The following is a 22,798-nucleotide window of genomic DNA, read 5'->3' on the forward strand; positions in this document are numbered from 1 at the left end:
AGAGGTGATGACAAATGGAGAGCACCCTTCTGTTAGTTGGAAGGGCTAGCCGTTCCCCAAAGATAGTAGTGGGCTGTCCAGTGCTACCCAACATTTTAATTATTTAGTTGAAAGAGGTAGAAAAAGTCAACTGTAAGAAACCAGGGGGTAGGAAATGACTCTTGCATGAGAACCTCAAATGGTACTGAGCCACAGTGAGAGATGCGTTTGTTCAGTGTTGGGTTAGTCCTGCTGGGGAAGAAAGTCAGGATGCTCACAATTGAGTCGTCAGTAACTCAAGGTGAACTCGGGTTATCTTCCCAGGAGTGGCACTAGGGAGATAGAGGTATTTTTCTGAAAGCAGCTAACTGTCCTGGATAGGAATTTCACTTTCAATCTTGACCTCATCAGCTTCCCCGATAATAGAAAGAGCTGATGGGTGCTGTGTGTACAGACCGACCTCCATTCCTCTCAGGCCTCTCGTCCTTCTTAAGCTCCCCCTCCCCCACCTTCCACTGACTCCCAGCCAAGGGCAGTAGAAACCCCTAAATTGCATAACCAGGAAATAGTTACAAGTCTAGGGCAAATACATTATTACACCTGAACTCTAGGAGTGGTCTTGTCTGGAAGGAAATTAGAAGACAATCTGGCCATCTCAGCTACTATGTGAGCTAAGATAGAATGGAGGTCCCTAAATACTCCTTTTTTGGCATCATGGAGATGGGGTAATGATGGGAGTTAAGTCTCTGCATCACAGTTAACCCTGAGTATCCGGGGCAGTATGTAGTTTGGGGGTGGAGGGGGCAACGGAAGTATCCCTTCTTAGAAATGGGGCCGTATGAGCTGGGACCTGTTAGGGACCAGGCCATAGAAACAGTCTTCCAGCTGGGGATGCTGGATGAGCCAGGCACAGGCCATCCTCCCAGAGAGGGTGGTGAAGTCAGGTGAGTCATGGGTCATGGCATGAGGCTGGTGTCATAGAGTCAGAGCAGCCAAGTTCAGAAGTCTTCCAGGTTCAAGAAAACTTAGACAGAAACAGTCTGGAACCGTTTATAACTATCACTAAGATGGTTCATAGCCAGTTAAGTAAAGGAAACACTGGGTTATACTGATTTTACCGCATTTTGTTATTGTAGAATAACAGTATCGTTGTGAATCTCCAAAAGGAGGCTGTAGTGTGCAACACTTCCCACACTCTGTTTGTCCGTGAGACCTCGGATTTTGCAAAGCCAGTCTTCTAAAACTTAGGGATGCTCCAGAAGCTTCTCTCAGGGTCAGAGCTATTACGTGCCCACTAAATAGGCCAGTGGACCAATTCTATTTCAGTAAATGTTACTTTTTCCCTAAATTTTAGTGGGCTAATGTGTTGCCTGAAGATTACTATGACTCAAATACCAGAGTTTTTTTTGAAGAACTCCCAACTGTAATGATTTTTTTTTTAAGAATCAGGTGACACAGAACCTGCAAGTTCTTTTCAAGCAAAGTCAATTCTGTTAGACCAAACAGCCAAGGCAGTAGTACATGGGGATGACAGTGAGCTTATGCATTCTGATTTATTTCACTTTAGAAAATGAACTTGGTTGCACGGGTGAACCAGTTACAAACAAGCTTATTCGCCGAAGTGCCTTTGTCCTTATGCAGGGCTAGGACTTGTCTCCACATCTCAGCAACCCAATTGATTGCTGCCTGGGGAAGACTTTGGAACAGACAGTGTTGTTTGTCCGATTTATCCCAGTTCCATTTGCTCTAGCTGTTCCCAAGCTCTTCTTTGTACATCAAAGAAAATTCATTCAGCCATTTTGGTGGGGGGGAGAGCAGAAGCTAAACTATGCTTCTCTACCATAATGTAGCTTTTAAAGTTATTTGCATTTTTTAAGAATTGAAATATAGTTGATTTACAATGTGTTAGTTTCAGGTGTACAGCAAAATGATTCAGTTATACACACATATGTATATTTGTTTTCAGATTCTTTTCCATTATAGGTTATTACAAGATATGGAATGTAGGTCCCTGTGCTATACAGTAGGACCTTGTTGTTTATCTTTTTTTTTTTTTTTTTTTTGCGATACACGGGCCTGTCACTGTCGCGGCCTCTCCCGTTGCGGAGCACAGGCTCCGGACGCGCAGGCTCAGCGGCCATGGCTCACGGGCCCAGCCGCTCCGCGGCATGTGGGATTTTCCCGGATCGGGGCACGAACCCGTGGCCCCTGCATCGGCAGGCGGACTCTCAACCACTGCGCCACCAGGGAAGCCCTATCTATTTTATATATACTATTGTGTATCTGTTAATCCCAAACTCCTAATTTATCCTCCCCCGCCCCGCCTTTCCCTTTTGGTAACCTTAAGTTTGTTTTCTATGTCTGTGAGTCTGTTTCTGTTTTGTAAATAAGTTCATTTGTATCTTTTTTACATTCCACATATAAGCGATATCATATGATATTTGTCTTTCTCTGACTTACTTCACTTAGTATGATAATCTCTAGGTCCATGTTTGCATCTTTTTAAACACCGCTAAGAATGACTTTGCAGAGGATAATCACCAAAGAAAAAAATATTTGTTTAAAGGTATTTTCAATAGAAGATTTCCCTAAGAAGTACTCCTTTCCTTCTTTTCTATTTTCTACTTGTACTGAAAATTAGATTTCTCTTCTACAATTTATTGATACCTATGAATTTGTGTTCAGTTCAAGTTGGTGAGATCAAAGTAATACAACCTGGAAGATTTTGTGGGACAGCTTTCTTTCTGCAAAAATAAAATAAAACACATATAAATATGGATATACTGAAATAGTACATTTCAGTGATTAAATAAAGTGAATGCAAGTTGCCCCCATGTCTTTCAACTTTTCTAGTCACTAAGATACTCAGAACTACATGATAGTATGTGTTTAAGTGAGGAATTTGCCCAGTTGGTTAAGAGGGGTGATTCTTACCATTTTTAACTGAGAAGGCTTGTAATCTGGAAGTTTCCTCCCTGGCCATATGCCAACCTATATTTGGGGAGTCACTGATTCGTTCCAATCTCTCTTACTTACATGCAGTTCCTTTTCATTTGATGTATTCCGCCTGCTCCTTCACTCGTCCTGCCTCTGTCGTGTGTATCTATTGGTATTCACAAGCATCCTGGGCTTATTCCTGCCTTGGCAGGTCCAGCTCTAGATTGGATGAGCCTGAATTTAGTTTCCCTCCTCAATTTTCATAGAAGCGCCAGTAGCAAACATTGCCCCGTTGAGAAAACATACTTTCATTCATGCATTTGCTCCTTCTCCCTCCTGGCCTTGCTTCTCCAGTGAGTGGCTGTTACTCAGCATGTCAGAAGAGGGACGAGGCTTCATCAATGGAGGAACTAATGAATGAACAGAAGCCTCAGTGTAGGGTGCAGGCTGGTGAGAAGCAGCGGAGAGGCTGTCATTCATTTCCTCACTGTGGGCTGGAATACAAACAGCTGTTTCCTGCTGTATTTCCATGCTCTGCCTTCTACACACTGCCTTCCTCTCACCCTCCCCAACTTCTCTTTCAGGCCCCACCGCTCCTCTTGGCCCCATTTTTCTTCCGATGCAGCCTATATTTGGGAAATCACTCTCTGATTCATCCTCATCTTTATTATTTACATGTGATTCCTTTTTGCCTTCTCTTTGCTTTAAAATTCTTCCACTTTTTTTCCCCACTTGGGTTCCTCATCTCATTTTTCCGGACCGATCTTCTTTGCAATTTTTTTCCAACTATCCTGTCTCTAGGACCACCCACCCAGATGTATAAAATCATATGTGACCCTCGGAACCCAGAACAGCCAAGGAAGCCCAAATATCTCCCCTTCTTTCCTTTGCATCTTTCCCTGCAGGATGACTGAGATTCTGAGTAGATGTGGGACCACCAGACATACACCTTCTTGAAATTGTTGTGTCTATTGAAGATTTTCTATGCACAAAAGAGTATATATATATTACCTTCCAACTATGGGGCAAATTTTCTGTCCAAATGGAAGGATAAAATTTTTCTGATGAAGAATAAAGAAAGTCGAAAGGTACTTTAAAATCTAGGTTGTCTACTGCCTCTACATACAGATTCACCACCCACAGTCTCCTGTTTTACAAACAGCAGAGGCTCCAGCCCCAGATTCCTAGAAGGTAATAAATCCTAAACTCTACACCTATTTCACCAGGTTCACTGGAACATTCTGGATGTAAGTGTTCTGTTAGTGACAGGACGAAGCATTTGCAAATCCAGTTTTATTAAGGATCCCATCTCAAGCTGAAATTCCCTGTATGGCTTTGGAGTGCATTTAATATGATAATATAGAATATAGTACCAGGGAATCGATGTCTTCAGTGGGGTTCCATTAGAGAGAAGGTCAAGTCTATATAGAGTTTTATGTTCATTGATAGGAGGGAACACATGTTGCTTGCAGTCAGAACAAGATGGTCAGAGAGGAATGCATTGAATTCCAGATAAAAGCTAAAAGGAAATGATTTTTTTTAATGTTTATTTATTTATTTGGCCATGCTGGGTCTTAATTGTGGCACGCGGGATCTTCGTTGCCGCATGTGGGCTCTTAGTTGCGGCCTGCGGGATCTAGTTCCCTAACTAGGGATGGAACCCAGCCCCCCTGCATTGGGAGCATGGAGTCTTAATCACTGTACCATCAGGGAAGTCCTAAAAGGAAATGATCTTTTAAAAGCCTATAAATACTTCATGTACCCCAAGCCAGCTTCTCAACTCTTCCATTTAATTTTCTTGACTCCAAGCCTCCTTGTAAAGTGTTGCTCTCAGACATGGAAGGATTCCGGCTGCTAACCAGAAACAAGGCATTGAATTATTGGGCTCAATCAGCGGTTTTCAAACTTTTCTTCTTTGGTCCAGGAAGTTCCACGGACACGCCTCACTGGCCACCGCGACCCTGCATAACATTTTATTTGTTTTTTTTGTTTTGTTTTTTTAAAAACAAAACATTTTACCATTTTATTTTATTTTATTTATTTATTTTATAAATTTATTTATTCATTTATTTTTGGCTGCGTTGGGTCTTTGTTGCTGTGCGCAGGCTTTCTCTGGTTGCGGAGAACGGGAGCTACTCTTCGTTGCAGTGTGCGGGCTTCTCATTGTGGTGGCTTCTCTTGTTGCGGAGCATGGGCTCTAGGTGCGCGGGCTTCAGTAGTTGCGGCACGTGGGCTCCTTAGTTGCGGCACACGGGCTCCCCAGTTGTGGCACTCAGACTCCTCAGTTGTGGCATGAGAACGCTTAGTTGCGGCATGTATGTGAGATCTAGTTCCCTGACCAGGGATCAAACACCCGGGCCCCCTGCATTGGGAGTGCAGAGTCTTATCCTCTGCGCCACCAGGGAAGTCCCGTGAATTTCCTAAATGAATATTTCCCCAATTTATCTTTCGGGTACCTCCTGTTTTTCCTTCTTTGGGCTTGTTTAAAAGAGGCACATCTCTCATTGAATGGATGCACATGGACATATTTTCTTTGCTCTCAGTGGCCACAGGGCATGCTGAGGGGCCTTAGCCACCATCACCCCCAACTGAGCACTCAACTCCACTGGAAACACTCGTGTGCTTTCCTAATACTCAACAGGCAGCAGGATGTGGAGTCATGAGCTTGAACTCAGAGCCAGACAGCCTGAGTTGAATCCATCCCAGCTCTATCATGTAAGTGTTATGATTTGGGGCATGCTACGCAACCTTTCCCTGCCTTTGTTTCCTTATCTGTAAAATGGGGGTAACAGTAGTATATCCCTCATAGAGTTATATGAGGGTTATGGAGTTAATAGATTAATTATTATATACCACGTACTTGGAAGAGTGCCTGATGATAGTTAGTATAGTATCCATACTGTTGTCATTTTTACCTCAGTACTGAGTCATGTCTGTGTGTCTCAGTTGGACATGAGGAATGGTTAGCTGGGATCATCATTTTGACCCAAAGGTATTTCAGAACTTTCTGGGATTAAGAAACACTGGGCACTTATAAGTGCTGCAAGGATGTGGAGAACCTGGCACCCTCAGACACTACTGGTGGGGATGCAAAATGGTACAGCCATTTTGGAAAACCATCTGGCAGTTCCTCAAAAAGTTAAATGTAGAGGTGCCATATGACTAGCAATTCCACTCTAAGTGTATACCCAAGAGAAATAAAAACATATGTTCACACAAAAACATGTACAAGAATGTCCATGGCAGCATTATTCATAATAGCCAAAAACTGGAAGCAAATGTCCATCAGTTGATGAATGGGTAAGTTAAATATGGTATATCCATACAATGGAATATTATTCTTCCATAAAAAAGGATGATAAGTGAGAGAATCCAAACACAAAAGACCACATATTATATGATTCCATTTGTATGTAATGTCCAGAATAGACAAGTCAGAGACAGAAAGTAGCTTAGTGGTTTCTTCAGGCATGGGGTAAGGGGGAGGTGGGAGTGACTGCTAACGGGCACAGGGCTTCTGTTTAGGGTGATGAAATGTTTTAAACTCAGATCATGGTGATGGTTGCACAACTCTGTGAACAGACTAAGAAACAGTGATCTATACACTTGAAATGGGTGAATAATATGGGATGTGAATAACGTTATTTTAAAAAGAAAAGAAAAATCAAGTTCTAGGTTCAGGTGTGGGCTCTGGGACTCCACCAACTTTCTGAAAGCAAGTCATTAGGAGAGGAGCCTGGGATCTGTTTTTAACAAGCCCACCAGATGAAGCATCATTAAGTAAGTTTTTGAAACACACTGTTAGAATATGATTGCTACTTTACTGGTATGGGGAGGGATTAGTACCCTTTAGCTTACAGTTTTCACCATGCGCTAGGTGCGATGGCGGGTATAGTGTGACAATAATGATGATCATCAAAGTGCATGGTGCAGTTCTTCCAGGAGTTTTGCCACTGCGTGTTTTTGAAGTGCAGAGCCCCCGGAGAGCCTCAGACTTGTCTCCCTGGCCCGTTCTCTGCAGCCACCATCCCCTCTCGCCCTAGGCAGGTGTGGAAACTGCAGCCAGCACCACCCAGAAACTGACTGTGAAATTCCCAGTGCACTTGCACCTTTCTCTTTAAGACTTGCTTACATTCAGTTTCCTTCTCTTAAGTGTTTCTTATTGCCATGGCAACCCTAATCAATCACTGGACTAAAAATATCTTTCACTTTTCCAAAGCATGGCTGTAGTGAATTGAAAATTCAGCTCTGCCATGTATTTTGCATATGCTACTTTCCTTTCCCAACACGGAACCTGGGTGTGCCTGTGTCTGGAAATTAGTCTTGCAGGGGCCCAGGTACTTCACTCGTCTTTCCTGGCATTCTTCTTCCCGACTGCGGATTCTCCCATCACTTCCAATACATACAAGTACATGTGTTTAATCTTCAACAGAGAACATTGCTTTTCTGCACATCGGTTTTAGGTGCTGGAGATTTCACAGGTACCCGATGATCACTTTGCAATAAGAGGTTCATTCCAGTGGATAACATTATGTTTGAAAGGCAAATTAAAGATGCTCAGATACTGGCTACAAAGGAAGTTGGTCCTGGTAGGGAACAGGTGAAAGCAGTACTAGTGAGACTCTTCTGGCTTGGGAAGATCTAAGCTAGAAAATCAAAGAGGATGATAGGAGATCTTTTGCCTTTTTTATCTGATTTCTCCATGATACCAGTGTTATTTTTAGAGGCTTAGGGACAAAATAAACCCTGGGTCTAATAAAGTGAATATTTGTTATGTTTCTCCTGGCCAAGCTGCTTTTCTAGTTAACAAGAGAGAGAAAAAGATTTTTCATGAGAGAGAAGGTTCCAGATCTTGAATGGGCCCAGGGGAGGAAGGAGGGCAGGGAGGGGCCGAAATGACTCATGACGTCCCCCAGGCTCCGGGGGAGTCACTGGCCCAACCCTCTGCCTGTAAGCAGGCTCATCTCATGGGACCCCCTGGGGTTCCCAAATGTTGTTTTTTGATGCTATTTCTTAACTTTTCTGAGCCTCGGTTTTTAAAATAAGGCTGAGTGAACCAACAGGCACAAAGCCTTTAGATCTAGGAAAGAAGAAAGTTCACTGAGATTCTGGTAGTATTCTTGTTTCCCTACATGTAGTTGGCAGGGGATCAAGGAAATCTGAGAAGAGGTGAGGGGAGAGGACCCCTGTGCAGAAAGAGGAGCTGCTAGGCCTTTAGGTAAAGGAGGACAGTAAGAGGATGGACCTGGAAGATGTGATGACATGTCCTCAAAACACAGCAGGTCAGGGGTCACAGCAAGGCTGGAGGAACCCAAGCCTGCTCTGTGGCTTGGCCACCATCCATGTCATGGGAAGGACCAATCAGATGTTGTGTTGCTACCACTTCAGCAAACCCACAACCTCCCAAGACATCCTTGCACATACACAGTGGAAGGGTCCCCCTACAGGCATACCAGCTCTATTTACTCTCCATATAGTCTGTGGGATTCCATGGGGAAGGGTACAACAGGGTGGGCCAACATTTCTCTAGTATCTGTTCAGCCAGATACTGCCTGGCCTTGGACATTTGTTATCTCACCCCACAGCTGTGAGGTTGGTATTGTATCCATTTTACAGATGAGAAAACTGAAGCTCAGCGTGATTAAGGAATTTGCCCAAAGTCTCAGTTTGTGTGAAAAGACGCTGGCGTTTGAATTAAAGGCTGTCTCACTCCAAAACCTGCATTCTTTCTACTGAACAACCCTACTCGCTCCCTGTGGGCTAGGTGCACACTGCTGCGTCTGGACACCAGTCAATGGCAAGTTTTGTGGCATCAGTTCCTAGTAAATATCGCCCTGGGCAATAAGTAGTGGCCATTGACAAAGTGGATGACATCACAGGTGGAACAACTAAGAAAGAGTACAGATTTCCCGTCCCATTTCCCTAGATATGTTCAAACCTCAAAGTCAGTGATACTTTCCTCACATAAGAACCAAATGGGTGATTTGGCAGGGAAGCACTGGTTGGATTCTTGAGGTTTGGTGTTATATTGGTTTTCTATTGCTATATAATAAATTTCCCACAAACTTAGTTACTTAAAACATCACACATACATTTTCTCAGAGTTTCCACTGGGGCTCAGGTTAGCTGGGTCCTTGGTTCAGAGTCTCAGTCAGATTGAAATCAAGGTCTCAGCTACGGTTCCAATCTCATCTGAGGCTCAGGGTCCTCTTCCAAGCTCTCTGGTTGTTGGCAGGATTCTGTTCCTTGCGGTTGTAGGACTGAAGTCTGGTTTTCTAGTTCGCTGGCCTCCAGGGGTCGCTCTTTGCTCCTAGAGGCTCCCTCAGGTTCTAGCCACGTGGCCCTCTCAGGATATGGCAGCTTACTTCCTCAAAATCAACCTGCTTCTTCTAAAAAGAAGTCTTATATAATGTAACATAATCTGATCACCTTTGTAATCTAATCAGAAGAGCAACTATCCCATCATATTCACAGGTCTTGTCTACACTTAAGGGGAGGGATTATACAAAGTGTGCAAGATTATAGCAGGGGCTGGGAATCTTGGAGACCATCTTAGAAGTCTGTCTACCTTGGGTATTTTAAATTTATTTATTTATTTTTGGCTGCATTGGGTCTTTGTTGCTGCGCGAGCTTTCTCTAGTTGCGGCGAGCGGGGGCTACTCTTTGTTGCGGTGCGCAGCCTTCTCATTGCGGTGGCTTCTCTTGTTGCAGAGCACGGGCTCTAGGCACGTGAGCTTCAGTAGTTGTGGCACACGGGCTCAGTGGTTGTGGCTCTTGGCCTCTAGAGCGCAGGCTCAGTAGTTGTGGTGCACGGGCTTAGTTGCTCCGTGGCATGTGGGATCTTCCCAGACCAGGGATCAAACCCGTGACCCCCTGCATTGGCTGGCAGATTCTTAACCACTGAGCCACCAGGGAGGTCCCTACCTTAGGTATTTTAGTCTTTCCTCCATGTTGCTATGGGCCAAATGGAACTTTAAGCATTCAGTGTTCCCAAATGACATGGAGAGCATAAGAATCCTCTGAATCCCTTGGACATCTTACAGTTTTAGCCAGTTGGTGGCACTCCTGATGTCTCTCTTCTTGCATCATGTAACAGTTTGGTTGTGTCAGGATTCCCAACATTTTTTTCTGCTCCTACACTCTGACAGTTCCTTCAGTGATATGGAATCCCCCTCACCCTAGGAAATGTGTCAGAATCTTTAGGGGCTGGCATATATTTTGAGAAAGCCCAGGGTTGGAAGGTGGGGTGCTCCCTTCTCCACCCCCTGGATATTTGAGAATGACTAGGTTAGGTGGTATCTTCCCAGCTGGAGCAAAGCCCTTTGTCACAGAAAGCAGATTTAAGCAAATTGAAATTAAAGTAGATGCTCTGATGCCTGAATAACTGGAGGGAAAGTGACTTAAGCCATTCCTGATGGCAGTGGGGAGTAGGGGAGGGATCCTGGTGTTGGAATAGTATTGGAGCTTATCATCTCTTTGGTGAGCCAAACACATAGACAACTCATTGTGATGATGGAAAAGGAGACAGTGCTGTGACAAAGGAACAAAGAGAATGCTACGTGCGTACAAGGGATAATCATTCTGAAGTGGTTTGAGATGGCTGATGGGTAAAATTTAGGAAGGCAATGTCAGGCTGGGGGAACTGTAGGCATAAAAGCGTGGTAGCCAGAAGTGTTCCAGGGAATGGAAAGCGGTCTTCTGTGACTGGCCATGGGACGAATACAGGGCAAAGCCGGAAAGAAGATTCGGGTCAGATACAGAAGACTCCAGGTCTTCCCCTGAAGGAGAGAAACTGAGTCAGCAGAACTTGGGGGTTCACTGGATGTGACGGGTGAGTGTAGTGGATGGAATAATGTCCCCCTAAATATTCATGTCCACCGGAACCTCAAGTGTGACCTTATTTGGAAGTAGGGTCTTTGCAGGTGTAATTACTTAAGGACCTTGAGATGAGAGATGAAATCACACTGGATTTAAGGTGAGCTAAATCCAATAACTTATGTCTTACAAGAAGAGGACACAGAGACACACGGAGGGGAGAAGGTGAATGGAGACAGAAGCAGAGATTGGAGTTGAGCCACAGACCAAGGAGCGCTTGGGACCACCAGAAGCCGGAAGAGGCAAGGAAGGATGCTTCCCTAGAGCCTTCAGAGGGAGCACGACATTGCCAACACCTTGATTTCAGACTTATAGCCTCCAGGACTGTGAGAGGTTACATTTCTGTTGTTTTAAGCCACATTCGTGGTAATTTGACAGCCCTGGGAAACTCGTGCAGTGCAGAAGAACATTCGAGTTCAGTATGGACCATTCAAGTTTGGTGGGCCTAGAGGACCCTTGTTGGGGACAGCCAGTGGGCAACTGGACATGTGACAAGGGCAGTTGGGGTGAAAGATGTCAATTTGGGAGGATTCATAAAAAAGGGTCATGGAAAAGTCAGGAGCAGATGAGATCACTTGGTGCAAGAAAATAGGGTGGAGGGCAGAACCTAAGGGACCGCCTTCATTGAAGGAATGGAGGAGGGAAGAGAAGGCTGGGAAGGAGCTGCTATCATAGGAGGAATTGCTTCATCACATAGAACAGTGTAGAGAGCCCTACAGGGTGTGGATGCAGAATCAATTGCTGCTTTGGAAATTCTTTGATCATCAGTCATTTCCATACCATATTGCACTGGTTGAGAAAAAAATGGTAGGAGATGAAAAAGTAGAGCCAGCAAGCATCGACTGTTCTTTTAATAGAGTTTGATTGTGAAGACGAGGAGGAATGGGATTGGTTGTAGCTTGAGGAAGAAGCATAACTGAGGGAACTTGATGCTTGTTTGTTTTTTTAAGAATATGACACTTTGGGGACTTCCCTGGTGGTCCAATGGTTAAGACTCCACGCTCCCAATGCAGGGGGCCCGGGTTTGATCCCTGGTCAGGGAACTAGGTCACGTGTGCCGCAACTAAAAAGATCCCACACGCTGCATCTAAGACCCGGCACAGCCAAAGAAAGAGAGAGAGAGAGAGAGGGAGGGAGGGAGGGAGGAGAGAAGGAAGGAAGAAAGGAAGAAAGAAAGAATGTGATACTTTTCATTATATTTTTAGATGGTAGAAAGGAAGCAGGGAGAAGATGCAAATAATCAATGAAACAAGTTTCTGGAGAAGAGACTTACATATATTTTTAACCCTGCACCTATTCTGTGCCAGGCATTGTGCTGGGTTTACCTGAATGATCTCATTGATCTTCTCAGCACGCCTACAGAGTAGAGAAGGAGAGTCCCCATTCTGTAAATGAGGAAACAGGCTGGGGATGGGAAAATAATTTGCCCCAGTTGATACATCTCAGGTCTGATGACTCCTATGTCTCAGTTCTGATCATTATATTATTTTTCCATTGGGATAAAGAAGGCAGCATCTTTCTCTGATTCATGAAGAATAAGAAGCATCATAAAGGAATAAGCAGGACTTCACTGGTGGCACAGTGGTTAAGAATCCGCCTGCCAGTGCAGGGGACACGGGTTCGAGCCCTGGTCCGGGAAGATCCCACGTGCCACAGAGCAACTAAGCCCGTGCGCCACAACTACTGAGCCTGAGCTCTAGAGCCCGCAAGTCACGACTACTGAGCCCGCGTGCGTAGAGCCTGTGCTTCGCAACAAGAGAAGCCACCACACTGAGAAGCTCATGCACCGCAACAGAGTAGCACCCGTTCGCCACAACTAGAGAAAGTCCGCGTACAGCAACGAAGACCCAACACAGCCAAAAATAAAATAAATTAAATAAATAAATTTAAAAAAAAATAAAGGAGGGCTTCCCTGGTGGCGCAGTGGTTGAGAGTCCGCCTGCCGATGCAGGGAACACGGGTTCGTGCCCCGGTCCGGGAAGATCCCACAGCACTGACCAGCCTGGAGCTGGCCTGGCTGACCCAGGTCTGCCCACTGCCTTGCGGAAACCAGGTGCACTTCTAGCCTCTGGCAGGGTTACCATTCTGACATGAAAATAACCTAAGTCCTTGACTCAAAAATAACAACATCTGTTACCTTGCATAAGAGTTTTGCATTTTGTATTTGGGTTTAATACCCAAATGCTAAAATTCATTTGTTTGACCTTAGTTAAGTGGTTTAGAGATTCAACCGATAAAAACTCCTTGCGGGGTTCCACTCTGACGCACCCAGACCCACCTCCCCACCCTGAACAGCTCTGTTCTCTTGCCACCTTGTACTGTGCACACGTTGGATTTAGCCTCATGAATTATGGGTTAAAAAGGACAAATCGGTTCACCTGAAGCTTGTTATTTTTAAAAGGGTCTCTGCAGGTGTGCGTCCTCAAGTTCACGTGTTGATGGAGAGCTCTGCCGTGGGGCTCTGAGCCGCTCCATCTCGATTCACTATGGGAGGCCCCTCCTTGGAGAACTCCCTGGGTCTGGGTGTGAGGGCAGCAGTTGTGCAGTGAGAGGTTTGAGAGGAGACAGCAAAGAAAGTGTTAATGAATGATCGCAGGGCTTCATTCTCCATAAAAGCAATTACTGGGATTGATTGTTTCCATGTTTCCTTAGTCACGTTCAGCTTGCTTGTTTCACTCAGATTAAGACAGATGAACACCGAATGCACACAGGCATGTGATGTCAGCAGAATTATCAATGGCACATCGAAGGCCTCTGCCTTCTTGCACAGGTGCCATTGGGGGGGTCTCAGCTGGGCTGAAAGGGGATCACGGTCACGGTGGGGTGACCGTATGGGGCAAGGGTGCATGTTGTGGACCTCGGGGTTTTAGATAATGCATTCTCTCTCTTTCCTTCCCATGCATGGTATAGTGAGGTGGTTTTCCAACTTAAGCCTGCATCAGCATCCCTGGAGGGCTTGTTAAACACAGATGCCTGGGCTCCATCCCCAGAGTTTCTGATTCACTGGGTCTGGCATTGGCCCCAAGAATTTGCCTTTCTGAGAAGTTCCAGGATCCTGCTGCTACTGGCTCAGAGATCCCATGCTGAGAACCAGTGGGGTAGTCATCAAGAGCATGGACTCGGGGACCAGGCCACAAGACTTTCAATCCCAACTCTACTGTTCACTACCTATGTGATCATGGGCCATTTACTTACCCTCTCTGTGCCTCCGTTTCCTCATCTTTAACGCACGGCTGATGATAATAGTTCCTACTTCATAGGGTGGTGACAAGGAATAAAGGAATTAGAACTTGGAAGCTCTTAGACCAGTGCCAGGTGTAGAATATGTGCTCTGTGTACGTTGGATAAATAAATAAAGGAGCCAACCTCTTGGACTGTGAGCGTGTTGGCCCAAGCCTCACTCCTCCAACACCAGCAGCTCCCAGTGGAGTTGCTAGGTCATTTTAGCCGGTAGTCTTCAATCCCATCTCTGGTGGTAGAGAAGGTGAATGCCCTGCTCAGTGCCAGCAGGAGGAAGGCTACATCGACATCCATCAATATCCTCTTCTCGGGCTTCCCTGGTGGCGCAGTGGTTGAGAGTCCGCCTGCCGATGCAGGGGACACGGGTTCGTGCTCCGGTCCGGGAAGATCCCACATGCCGCGGAGCGGCTGGGCCCGTGAGCCATGGCCGCTGAGCCTGCGCGTCCGGAGCCTGTGCTCCGCAACGGGAGAGGACACAACAGTGAGAGGCCCCCGTACCACAAAAAACAAACAAACCAAAAAAATCCTCTTCTCAAGCTACGCTAACCCTTATAGTCTACTGAATACATAGAATGGGCTCAAGGAGACGGGGACTCCAGGATGGTGTTCATTTGGGGTTTTTCTCCCCTGTGCCGACAGAAAGAGAGGCCGCATTTCATGTCAAGTTCAGCTGCAGCCTCATACTGATTTGCTGCCCTCTGTGCAAAGTTGGCTTGATGCCCAGCACTGTTACGTTTTATGCACATGATTTTATTTAACCCTCACAATGTCACTGTTAAGTAATTGTTATTTTACCTGTTTCAATATTGCTGGGGTTCGGACAAGTTCAATGACTTGTCCAAAGTCACATGGCTATCAAGTGATAAATCCAAAACTAAAACAAGTCTGTCTGACTTCAGTAATTTATAATCTTTTTTTTTTTACACCAAATTCTAGATATTTTATTCAAGAGTAAAAAGACAGAACACAAACACACACACATTCCACCCTGTGTTAGGCAGGATAATGGCTCCCTAAAGATGTATATGTTCAAATTGCTGGAACCTGAATTAAGATTGCACATGGAATGAGGGTTGCTAATTAACTGACTTTACCTTGGAAAGATTATCGTGGGTCACCTGGGTAGGCCTAAGTAACTTATAATCTTAAAGCTCTACGCTACCGCCTCTAGCTTTACATGAATATGTACATCATGGTTAAGGCTGGTTCCCAGGCATCCAGCAGTGGCAGCTACTCCCTGAAGTGAAGCACCCTGGAACTGGAATTGTCTCTGTTCCAGGGGGTTGCTCTTCTAAAGCCTGTGGTCGGACTCATAAAGCATATTCTTTTGGGAAATGTCCTCTTCGGCGACTTGCCTGATTGCTTAATTATTCTCTCCGGCCTGACTCCTGGATGAAATCGTGTTCACGTTGCCAAAAAGGTGGCTTTCCTTGCATACGGACATGGAACTAGTATCTTAACATTTCTGATCGTGGACAGTGCTCGCAACCAAACGGTCAGGAGAGCAGCCGGAGGCTAAACTGAAGATGTGAAGAGAGAAAGGACGGTGTGTTGATGAAACTTTTCTTTTTTTCCGTAGTGTTCCTTTCTGCCAAAATTCTCCATTCATATAGAAACCAAGTATGAGGACAACAAAGGAAGCAACAACAGCGTGAGTAGCCCCCTTGCCACCCCACCCCATGCCCCGCCCCAATCCATACCGCGCTCTCCCCTCACGGACTCTGAGAGCCCCTCATAGCTCCTGTGTGGCCAGGGCCAGCAGCACGATCTGTGCCTGGGACCTCAGAGAAGCTCTGGCTTTTCTTCTCATCATTCTGTACTTTCCATGGCCTCTGTGCAGAAATCTCTATCATCTGGAGTGATTGTCTCTGGGGATCAAGAAGGTTGATGGGGACCTTGGAACTCTAGATCATTGGATTGAACACAAATCTTCTCAATGACATTTGCTTAGAAGAATGAATGCAATCAGGTGTATGTGTGCACAGATACATGGATACACATATTTTCTGGGCTGTGCATATGTTCACATATTCACACACACACGCACACAAATCCCACCTTAAAAAATCAGCGTAACCCTCCAGCAGATGTTTACCTCGTGAGGCATTCTGACTCTCGCTAAATTTTAGCCAAGAACTTTGTTTATTAGTATTGCTTAAAATTCACTTCTGACCTGGCTTTTGCCCCACCTCTTTCTGTCGGGGTGATACATTTCTAAATCCCCATCCCCTTGGGAGTGGATGGTTTGACCTACAAGAACCTCACCCTGACATTGGGTTGTGGGTTCCATCAGGACGCATTGAGGGAAGAACCTGTATCTAGAAGCTGCAGGGCTTCACTTATTGATTTCTACTTCATTTTCATGTTTTGCATTTGTGGAGAAAGATGAAAATTGAGGCTGTGGCAAAATGAGTAAGAGAGTTCTGACAAGGTGACCCCTTTGGTGCCGTCATTGAGCCAAGGAGATGCAAAACAAGATGCAGGAGGCCAAGGAGATACCTAAGTGCCCAGAAGAACTATCTAAGGTCATAAACGTTGTCAATTTGAAAACCTTTTTTTGTGAAAACAGTCACTGAGATAAACTAAGAAACTCTCTAGAAGGGACAGCTTTGGCCAGGCTGACTCTGTTTCTTCATGTTGACATCTTCTAGAAATTTCCTGCCCTTGGCAAGAACAAATACTTCTAGAAAGTATGGGTGTGTTTGTGCAGAACTCAGGGTGTCCCATTCAAGGTGGAGTCTGCCTGGACAGAGCTTGAGTGGTTCCCAAGAGGAGTCACCCAAGAACTACATTTCATACCAGCATGGTAAGGGAGGACACTGGTTCATTCACTCAGTATTCAATAAGAGCACATCCAGCACTCTCTATTTAGATGTCACTGTGTGAGCTGCATGGATGGTGTTAAAAATTCAGACCTGTTTCTCAAATTCCAGGGACTCATGGTTTAGGTTGGGGGCGAACCAACATATTAAATGACTAAAAACATTAGCGCGTTAATGGGCGTCCCTTCCTTCGGTGTGAAGAGTCACCACTAGTCAACCCTTGGAATGGAAAGCGCTTGAGGAGTGACATTCCATAATGACCCATCTATTCACAGGGACTGCCATGGCTTGTGCCCGGTCACTTCAGCTTCTTGAACTAAGTTAGGAAACCTGAAGATTATCAGGGGTTGACAAACTACTTTATTTGTAAATAAAGTTATTTTGGAACACAGCTACATTCACTCATCTGTGGATATCTAAGCTGCTTTCATGCTACACCAGCAGAATGAGTACTTACAACAGAGCTCATGTGGTCTGCAAAGCCTAGAATATTTACTACATGGCCCTTTACAGAAAAAAGAGTTTGCTAACTCCTGGTCAGAGGGACTCAGATCAGAATGGCATGCACCACATCTCCAAATTTGACCCCTTGATAGATCCATCCCAGCTGAATGCCTTCTCTAGAGTTCCTGAAACTTTCCAGAGAAGAATGCAACCTGCAAGGGTGCTCTTCCCCCAGTAAGTTCAGGATCCTCAATGGTTAGCGTCCCCTGGTGGTGGGTGACCTAACAGAGCCGTTTAGTCCCGTGTCCTTGTCAACAGCCTGAAATCAGAGGTACTTTGCTGGCCAACTGCGTCAAAGCCTCATTGTCTAAAATAGTGTTGCACAGTGTACCTTGAACCCTTCTTTTCTGATTGGAAAATTAACATGGTTCTTAAAACTTGGAAAACACACACAAAGAAAGCAAACCCAGTAGTAATCCCATACTTCAGAGATAACTGCTGTTAGCATTTTGGTTCATCCTGCAAAGTGTTAATGAATTTACTTTTCAGCCAATTTCCCTAAAATTGACTCATACAACATCCTGTTTTTACCATGTCATGAAGTATCCTTCCCAGTAATATTTAATAGCTGTGCTGCATTCCCTACTTAAATGTACTTCTTTGAACAGTTGACAGTCACTGGATCTTGAAGTGGTCTTGACCATTTTGATGTAGCTGTAGACCATCAGGAAAAGGGTGATAGAGATCAGAGATGCCTGAATTGCTTTTCCTGTCACAATTTAAAAAATACGGGGTGCGGGGGAGGCAAAGGGGTTTAAAACATCTTTTAATCTTTCTAGACAAATCGCCTTGCTTTCTCTTTTCCTCTGTCGCTCTGTCCTGTCTTCATGAATAGTTAAAACCCGCTCCGTTTGTAGAGGTATGGAATGGATGTGCGGCCTCGCCTTGATCCTTATAGGACCAGCGTAATCTTCTGGTTTATCCTCAGCTCAGGTCTAATCTAAAAAAAAACAAATCACATGGTTATCATTTACTGTCTTGTATCCCCTTTTTTGGCAAGTGCTAGGGTCTTTTCACTACTCTCCTAGGAATTTAGCTTTGTCACTACTCTCTTAGGAATTTAAAATACCAGGTTAGTCACCCTAAAGTCAGGATCCGTGCTTACAGTCAGCACCCTCTACCCACGCCAAAGGCCAGTTCTCTCTGAGACTTAGGCTGGCCTGCAGGAGAAGCACTGAACCCCAGGGCACCTGTGGGCAGTCCATGTCAACACAATTTGCTTCCTCTGGGAGAAATGCCAGCTAGTGTACCCTGTGTGGCCTCCACCTCCACAACTGGCTGGCTCTGAGGCTGCCCGGGGGAGCCAGCTCCTTATCTCTCTGTCATGGCACCCAACTTGCCCAAGTCCGAGTTCACTGAAGAGGCCCTGCATGTGTTTGCCCAGCCTCTGCCTGGCTCTGATCCATAAATCCCCAGGTCTTGCTTCTGAGCTATTGGACCAGACAGGCCAGCCCCAGCTTGATTAGACTTCTTCTTTGCCAATTCGTCTTCCTCTAATTTCCATATTCAGCAGCAGCTGTTGGTTACCCAGCTGGTTCAAGCTTGGTCCCTGGAGGCAGAAAAGGAAGACTCCATTGGTTTTCATTCACACTTGTTAATGTTTCCAAATCAGAACTTGAGAAATATATATTTATGTAATAATACTTCATTAAAAGATAGCTTTGTCCAGGGGTTCAAAACTGGAGCCTTAAGCAGATGGTGTGTGCTGGCATGCTCTTTTTCTGTCCAGGGATGAGTATGGAGTTTCTGGTGGGAGGCAGAATTGCTAAAGAAAGCAGTGCAGTGGTGGGTGTTTCTCTCGTCTCACTGCTTTGCCAAATTATTTAATAAACTCAGGCCACTTCTTTGCATTTTCTGGGTATATAGTCTTATCATTCAGCTACCATCCTTCATACTGCTATCTGCACCCTATTTCCTTCCCTACCTGCCAAAACTTTAATGAAATGGATGACGATAAGAAGCAGTAATTAAATTGAAAGACGCTAGTGATAATCATATTGATTACTGATCGAATAGAGTACATGCTGTTATCCTATTATCAATTACCACCTAAGTCATCTTTTTACATGACCCAATATCTAGTGTAAAAATTGGGATATCTAGATTTAAATATCTTCTCCTCCTTGTTAAAATAAAACTAGTATATTTATGATTGAGAAAAACCTGTAAACTGTGATTACATTAACCAGGACACAATGGGGAAGTTGTCTTAAATCGAGACCCATTTGTTTTATGCACATACTGATGAGAATTCTTTAGGCCTTAATTAGTGCTGAGGAGGATGGCACCATGCCAAAAAGTAAGGCTCTGTTGTTTGTCCAAGGCCATAAATCTAGATCTGGGAGAGTCAGTGCTTATCATTCGAGTGTCAGCTGCTGCCAGGTTACTGTTGTTCATTGTGGTTAATGGGGGGCAGCCTTGCGTCCACTTCCTCTTCCAAACAAAGCAGGTACCACTTAAAAGCAGTGGTTCTCAGCCTTGGCTGCACGTTGGACTCATCTGAGAAGCTTTAACAATGGCTCCTGCTTGGGTTCCACCCATCCTGGGATCCTGATTTAATTGGTCTGGGGTGCAGACTGGTCTAGGGCAGTGCTTCTGACACTGTCCCTCTAGGAACACAGAATTTTCCAATCGGAAGTGTGTGGACTTTTTTTTTTTTTTTTTTTAGTGAAAACGTATGCATTTAGCTACAACATTTGAAATTAAATTGCAGGTATCATAACACTTTGCACCTAAATACTTCAGCACGTTATCTCCTATGAACAAAAGCGTTCTCTCGTTCTCTTGCATAATAATAATACCATATCACATCCAAGAAATGTAATATTGATAGAATAATACTATTCAATATGAGTCCATATCAAAATTTCTCAAATTATCTCCAAAACATCCTAGCTATTTGTGTTGATACAGGATTCAATCAAGAATCATGGATTTCATTTGATTATCTCTTCTTTTTAGTCTCTTTTAATCTAAATTCTAGAATAGTACCTTTGGCTTTTTTTCCTTAATGATAATGACATTTTTGAAGAGTCCAGGTCAGTTGTCTTGTTTACAATCTGGATTTGTCTGATTGTTTCCTCGCGATTAGATTCATAATAAACATCTTTGGCAAGAATACTACAGAAGTAATGTTGTTTACTTCCCATTGCGTCACATCAGGAGGTTCATATGCCATTGCCCTGTTATTGGTGATGCTAAATTTGATCACTTATTTAAGGTGGTGTCTTCTAGAACTCTTCATTGCAAAGGTACATTTTTCCTTTGAAATTAATAAGTAATCTGCAGAGTAATCAGGAATGAGCATATTTAACAAGCTCTTATGGTTATTCTTTTTTTTAAATTTTTATTGGAGTATAGTTGCTTTACAATGTTGTATTTGTTTCTTGCTGTACAGCAAAGTGATTCAGTTATACGTATACATATATCTGCTCTTTTTTGGATTTCCTTCCCATTTAGGTCACCACAGATCATTGAGTAGGGTTCCCTGTGCTAAACAGTAGGTTCTCATTAGTTATCTATCTTATACTTAGTAGTGTATGTATGTCAATCCCAATCTCCCAATTTGTCCCACCTCCTCCTTCCCCCCTTGGTAACCGTAAGTTTGTTCTCTACATCTGTGACTCCATTTCTGCTTTGTCAATAAGTTCATCTGTACCATTTTTCTAGATTCCACATAGAAGTGTGTGTGGCCTTTTAGAGTCTACCCTCCAGTCAAACCTGATATGTTCTTTTTGGAGGGCGTAGGATATGCCATCCCCACCCCATCTGAGGATCTAGACCAATGATTCTCAATCATGGCTGCATATTAAAGTGACGTGGGAAGCTTTAGACTCGCTGATGCCACCGTCCCACTCCGCAGGATTCTGATTTCATTTGTCTGGGATTGGGGTCCAGTCACTGGGATTTGTAGAGCTCCCGCAGGGGAACCTAAGAGCCATCAAGGCTGAGAACTACAGATTTAAACGAAATATTAAGTGCTATTTAAAACCAACAGTGAATACTTAGGAAATCAGGTTCTCCAAATTTCTTCACTTCTTCATACCCTTGCAAACAGAACAGTTTACAAAAAGCATATTTATAACCACCACCACCCCACACACACGATAAAGGGGCCGGGGGGCACTATATTTCTTCTCATTAGCCATTATTCCTCAGCAGTGAAACTTCTCTGACCAGATGGAAAACATGTCCAGTTTAGTTCCTGGAAGCATGAGGCTCTGTCCTTCACAGAGCTGTCCTTGGAAATTGCCTAGAAAAAGTTTTTGGATTTTTTTTTTATATAAATGTATTTATTTTTGGCTGTGTTGGGTCTTTTTTGCTGCGCACAGGCTTTCTCTAGTTGCGGCGAGTGGGGCTACTCTTCGTTGCGGTGCACAGGCTTCTCATTGCGGTGGCCTCTCTCGTTGCGGAGCATGGGCTCTAGGTGCGCAGGCTTCAGGAGTTGTGGCGCACGGGCTTAGTTGCTCCGCGGCATGTGGGATCCTCCCGGACCAGGGCTCGAACCCGTGTCCCCTGCATTGGCAGGCAGATTCTTAACCACTTCGTCACCAGGGAAGTCCCCAAGTTTGGGGAATTTATTTAGTTTCTAGTTCAGCTATGTCATAATGAAAAAACACAAAGTTGTTCTTTGTGAAACAAAAAGATATGTATTGAAACCCCAGCTCTATGACTTAAGCAATGGAGTCTTGGCTTCTTCATCGAGAAAATAGAATAAATAATGCTTGCATCGCAGTGTGGAGGATTCGTCCAGGTTAATTTACCTGGAAGCACTTCATAAACTGTAAAGTGCTATACAAATATTAAGTATTGCTTCAGTTATGGTCCTACCTTGGGATTAACTACGTTACAGATGATTTTCTAATGAGACTCTGCTTTTGTCTGAATTGTCAATTAACCATTTCTTGTCAACAAATTTTGAGTACCTACTATGTGCCAGGCATTGTAAGAGGCAATGAGGATACAGCAATAAGACACACAAGGTCTCCACTACTCATGGAATGGGGGAAAGCACATAATAAGCAAGTAAACAAAGGATTCCAGTTGTAGGAAGTGCTAAGAAGGCGATAAATAGGATGGAGGGGAGCTCAGCTAGAAGCCATGTGGTCAGGAAACGCCTCTCAGAAGAGGTGACAAATCCATGTGAGACCTGAGGCTGGGAAGGAGCCGACCCTCTGAAGGGTTGTCCAGGCAAGGGGACTGTTGTAAGCTGAGTTTGTGTCCCCCCAGAATTCATGTTGGAGTACCTGAGACTATAACTGTGTTTGAAGATAAGGCTTTTAAAGAGGTGATTAAGTTAAAAGGAGGCCGTTAGGGTGGGCCCTAATCCAATCTGACTGTTATCCTTCAAAGAAGAGGAAACTTGGATACACGAAACCAGGGAAGTGCAAGCACAGAGGAAAGACCACATGAGGATGACCATGTGAGGACACAGCAGAAAG

At 44.5% G+C, this 22,798-nt stretch overlaps 1 protein-coding gene across 2 annotated transcripts in view; it reads left to right on the forward strand.

Moving 5' to 3' along the window:
- The window catches only part of PITPNC1 (phosphatidylinositol transfer protein cytoplasmic 1), a 257,389-nt gene that overhangs the window by 149,384 nt on the left and 85,207 nt on the right, over window positions 1-22,798 (forward strand). For both annotated transcript variants that reach the window (XM_059998410.1, XM_059998411.1), the window contains one exon: window positions 15,611-15,682. In XM_059998410.1, coding sequence (XP_059854393.1) covers window positions 15,611-15,682 — 72 coding nt within the window. The remainder of the gene's footprint in view (window positions 1-15,610; window positions 15,683-22,798) is intronic.

The sequence above is a fragment of the Delphinus delphis genome, chromosome 19 (genome assembly GCF_949987515.2).
Source record: "Delphinus delphis chromosome 19, mDelDel1.2, whole genome shotgun sequence".
Classification (NCBI taxonomy): Eukaryota; Metazoa; Chordata; class Mammalia; order Artiodactyla; family Delphinidae; genus Delphinus; species Delphinus delphis.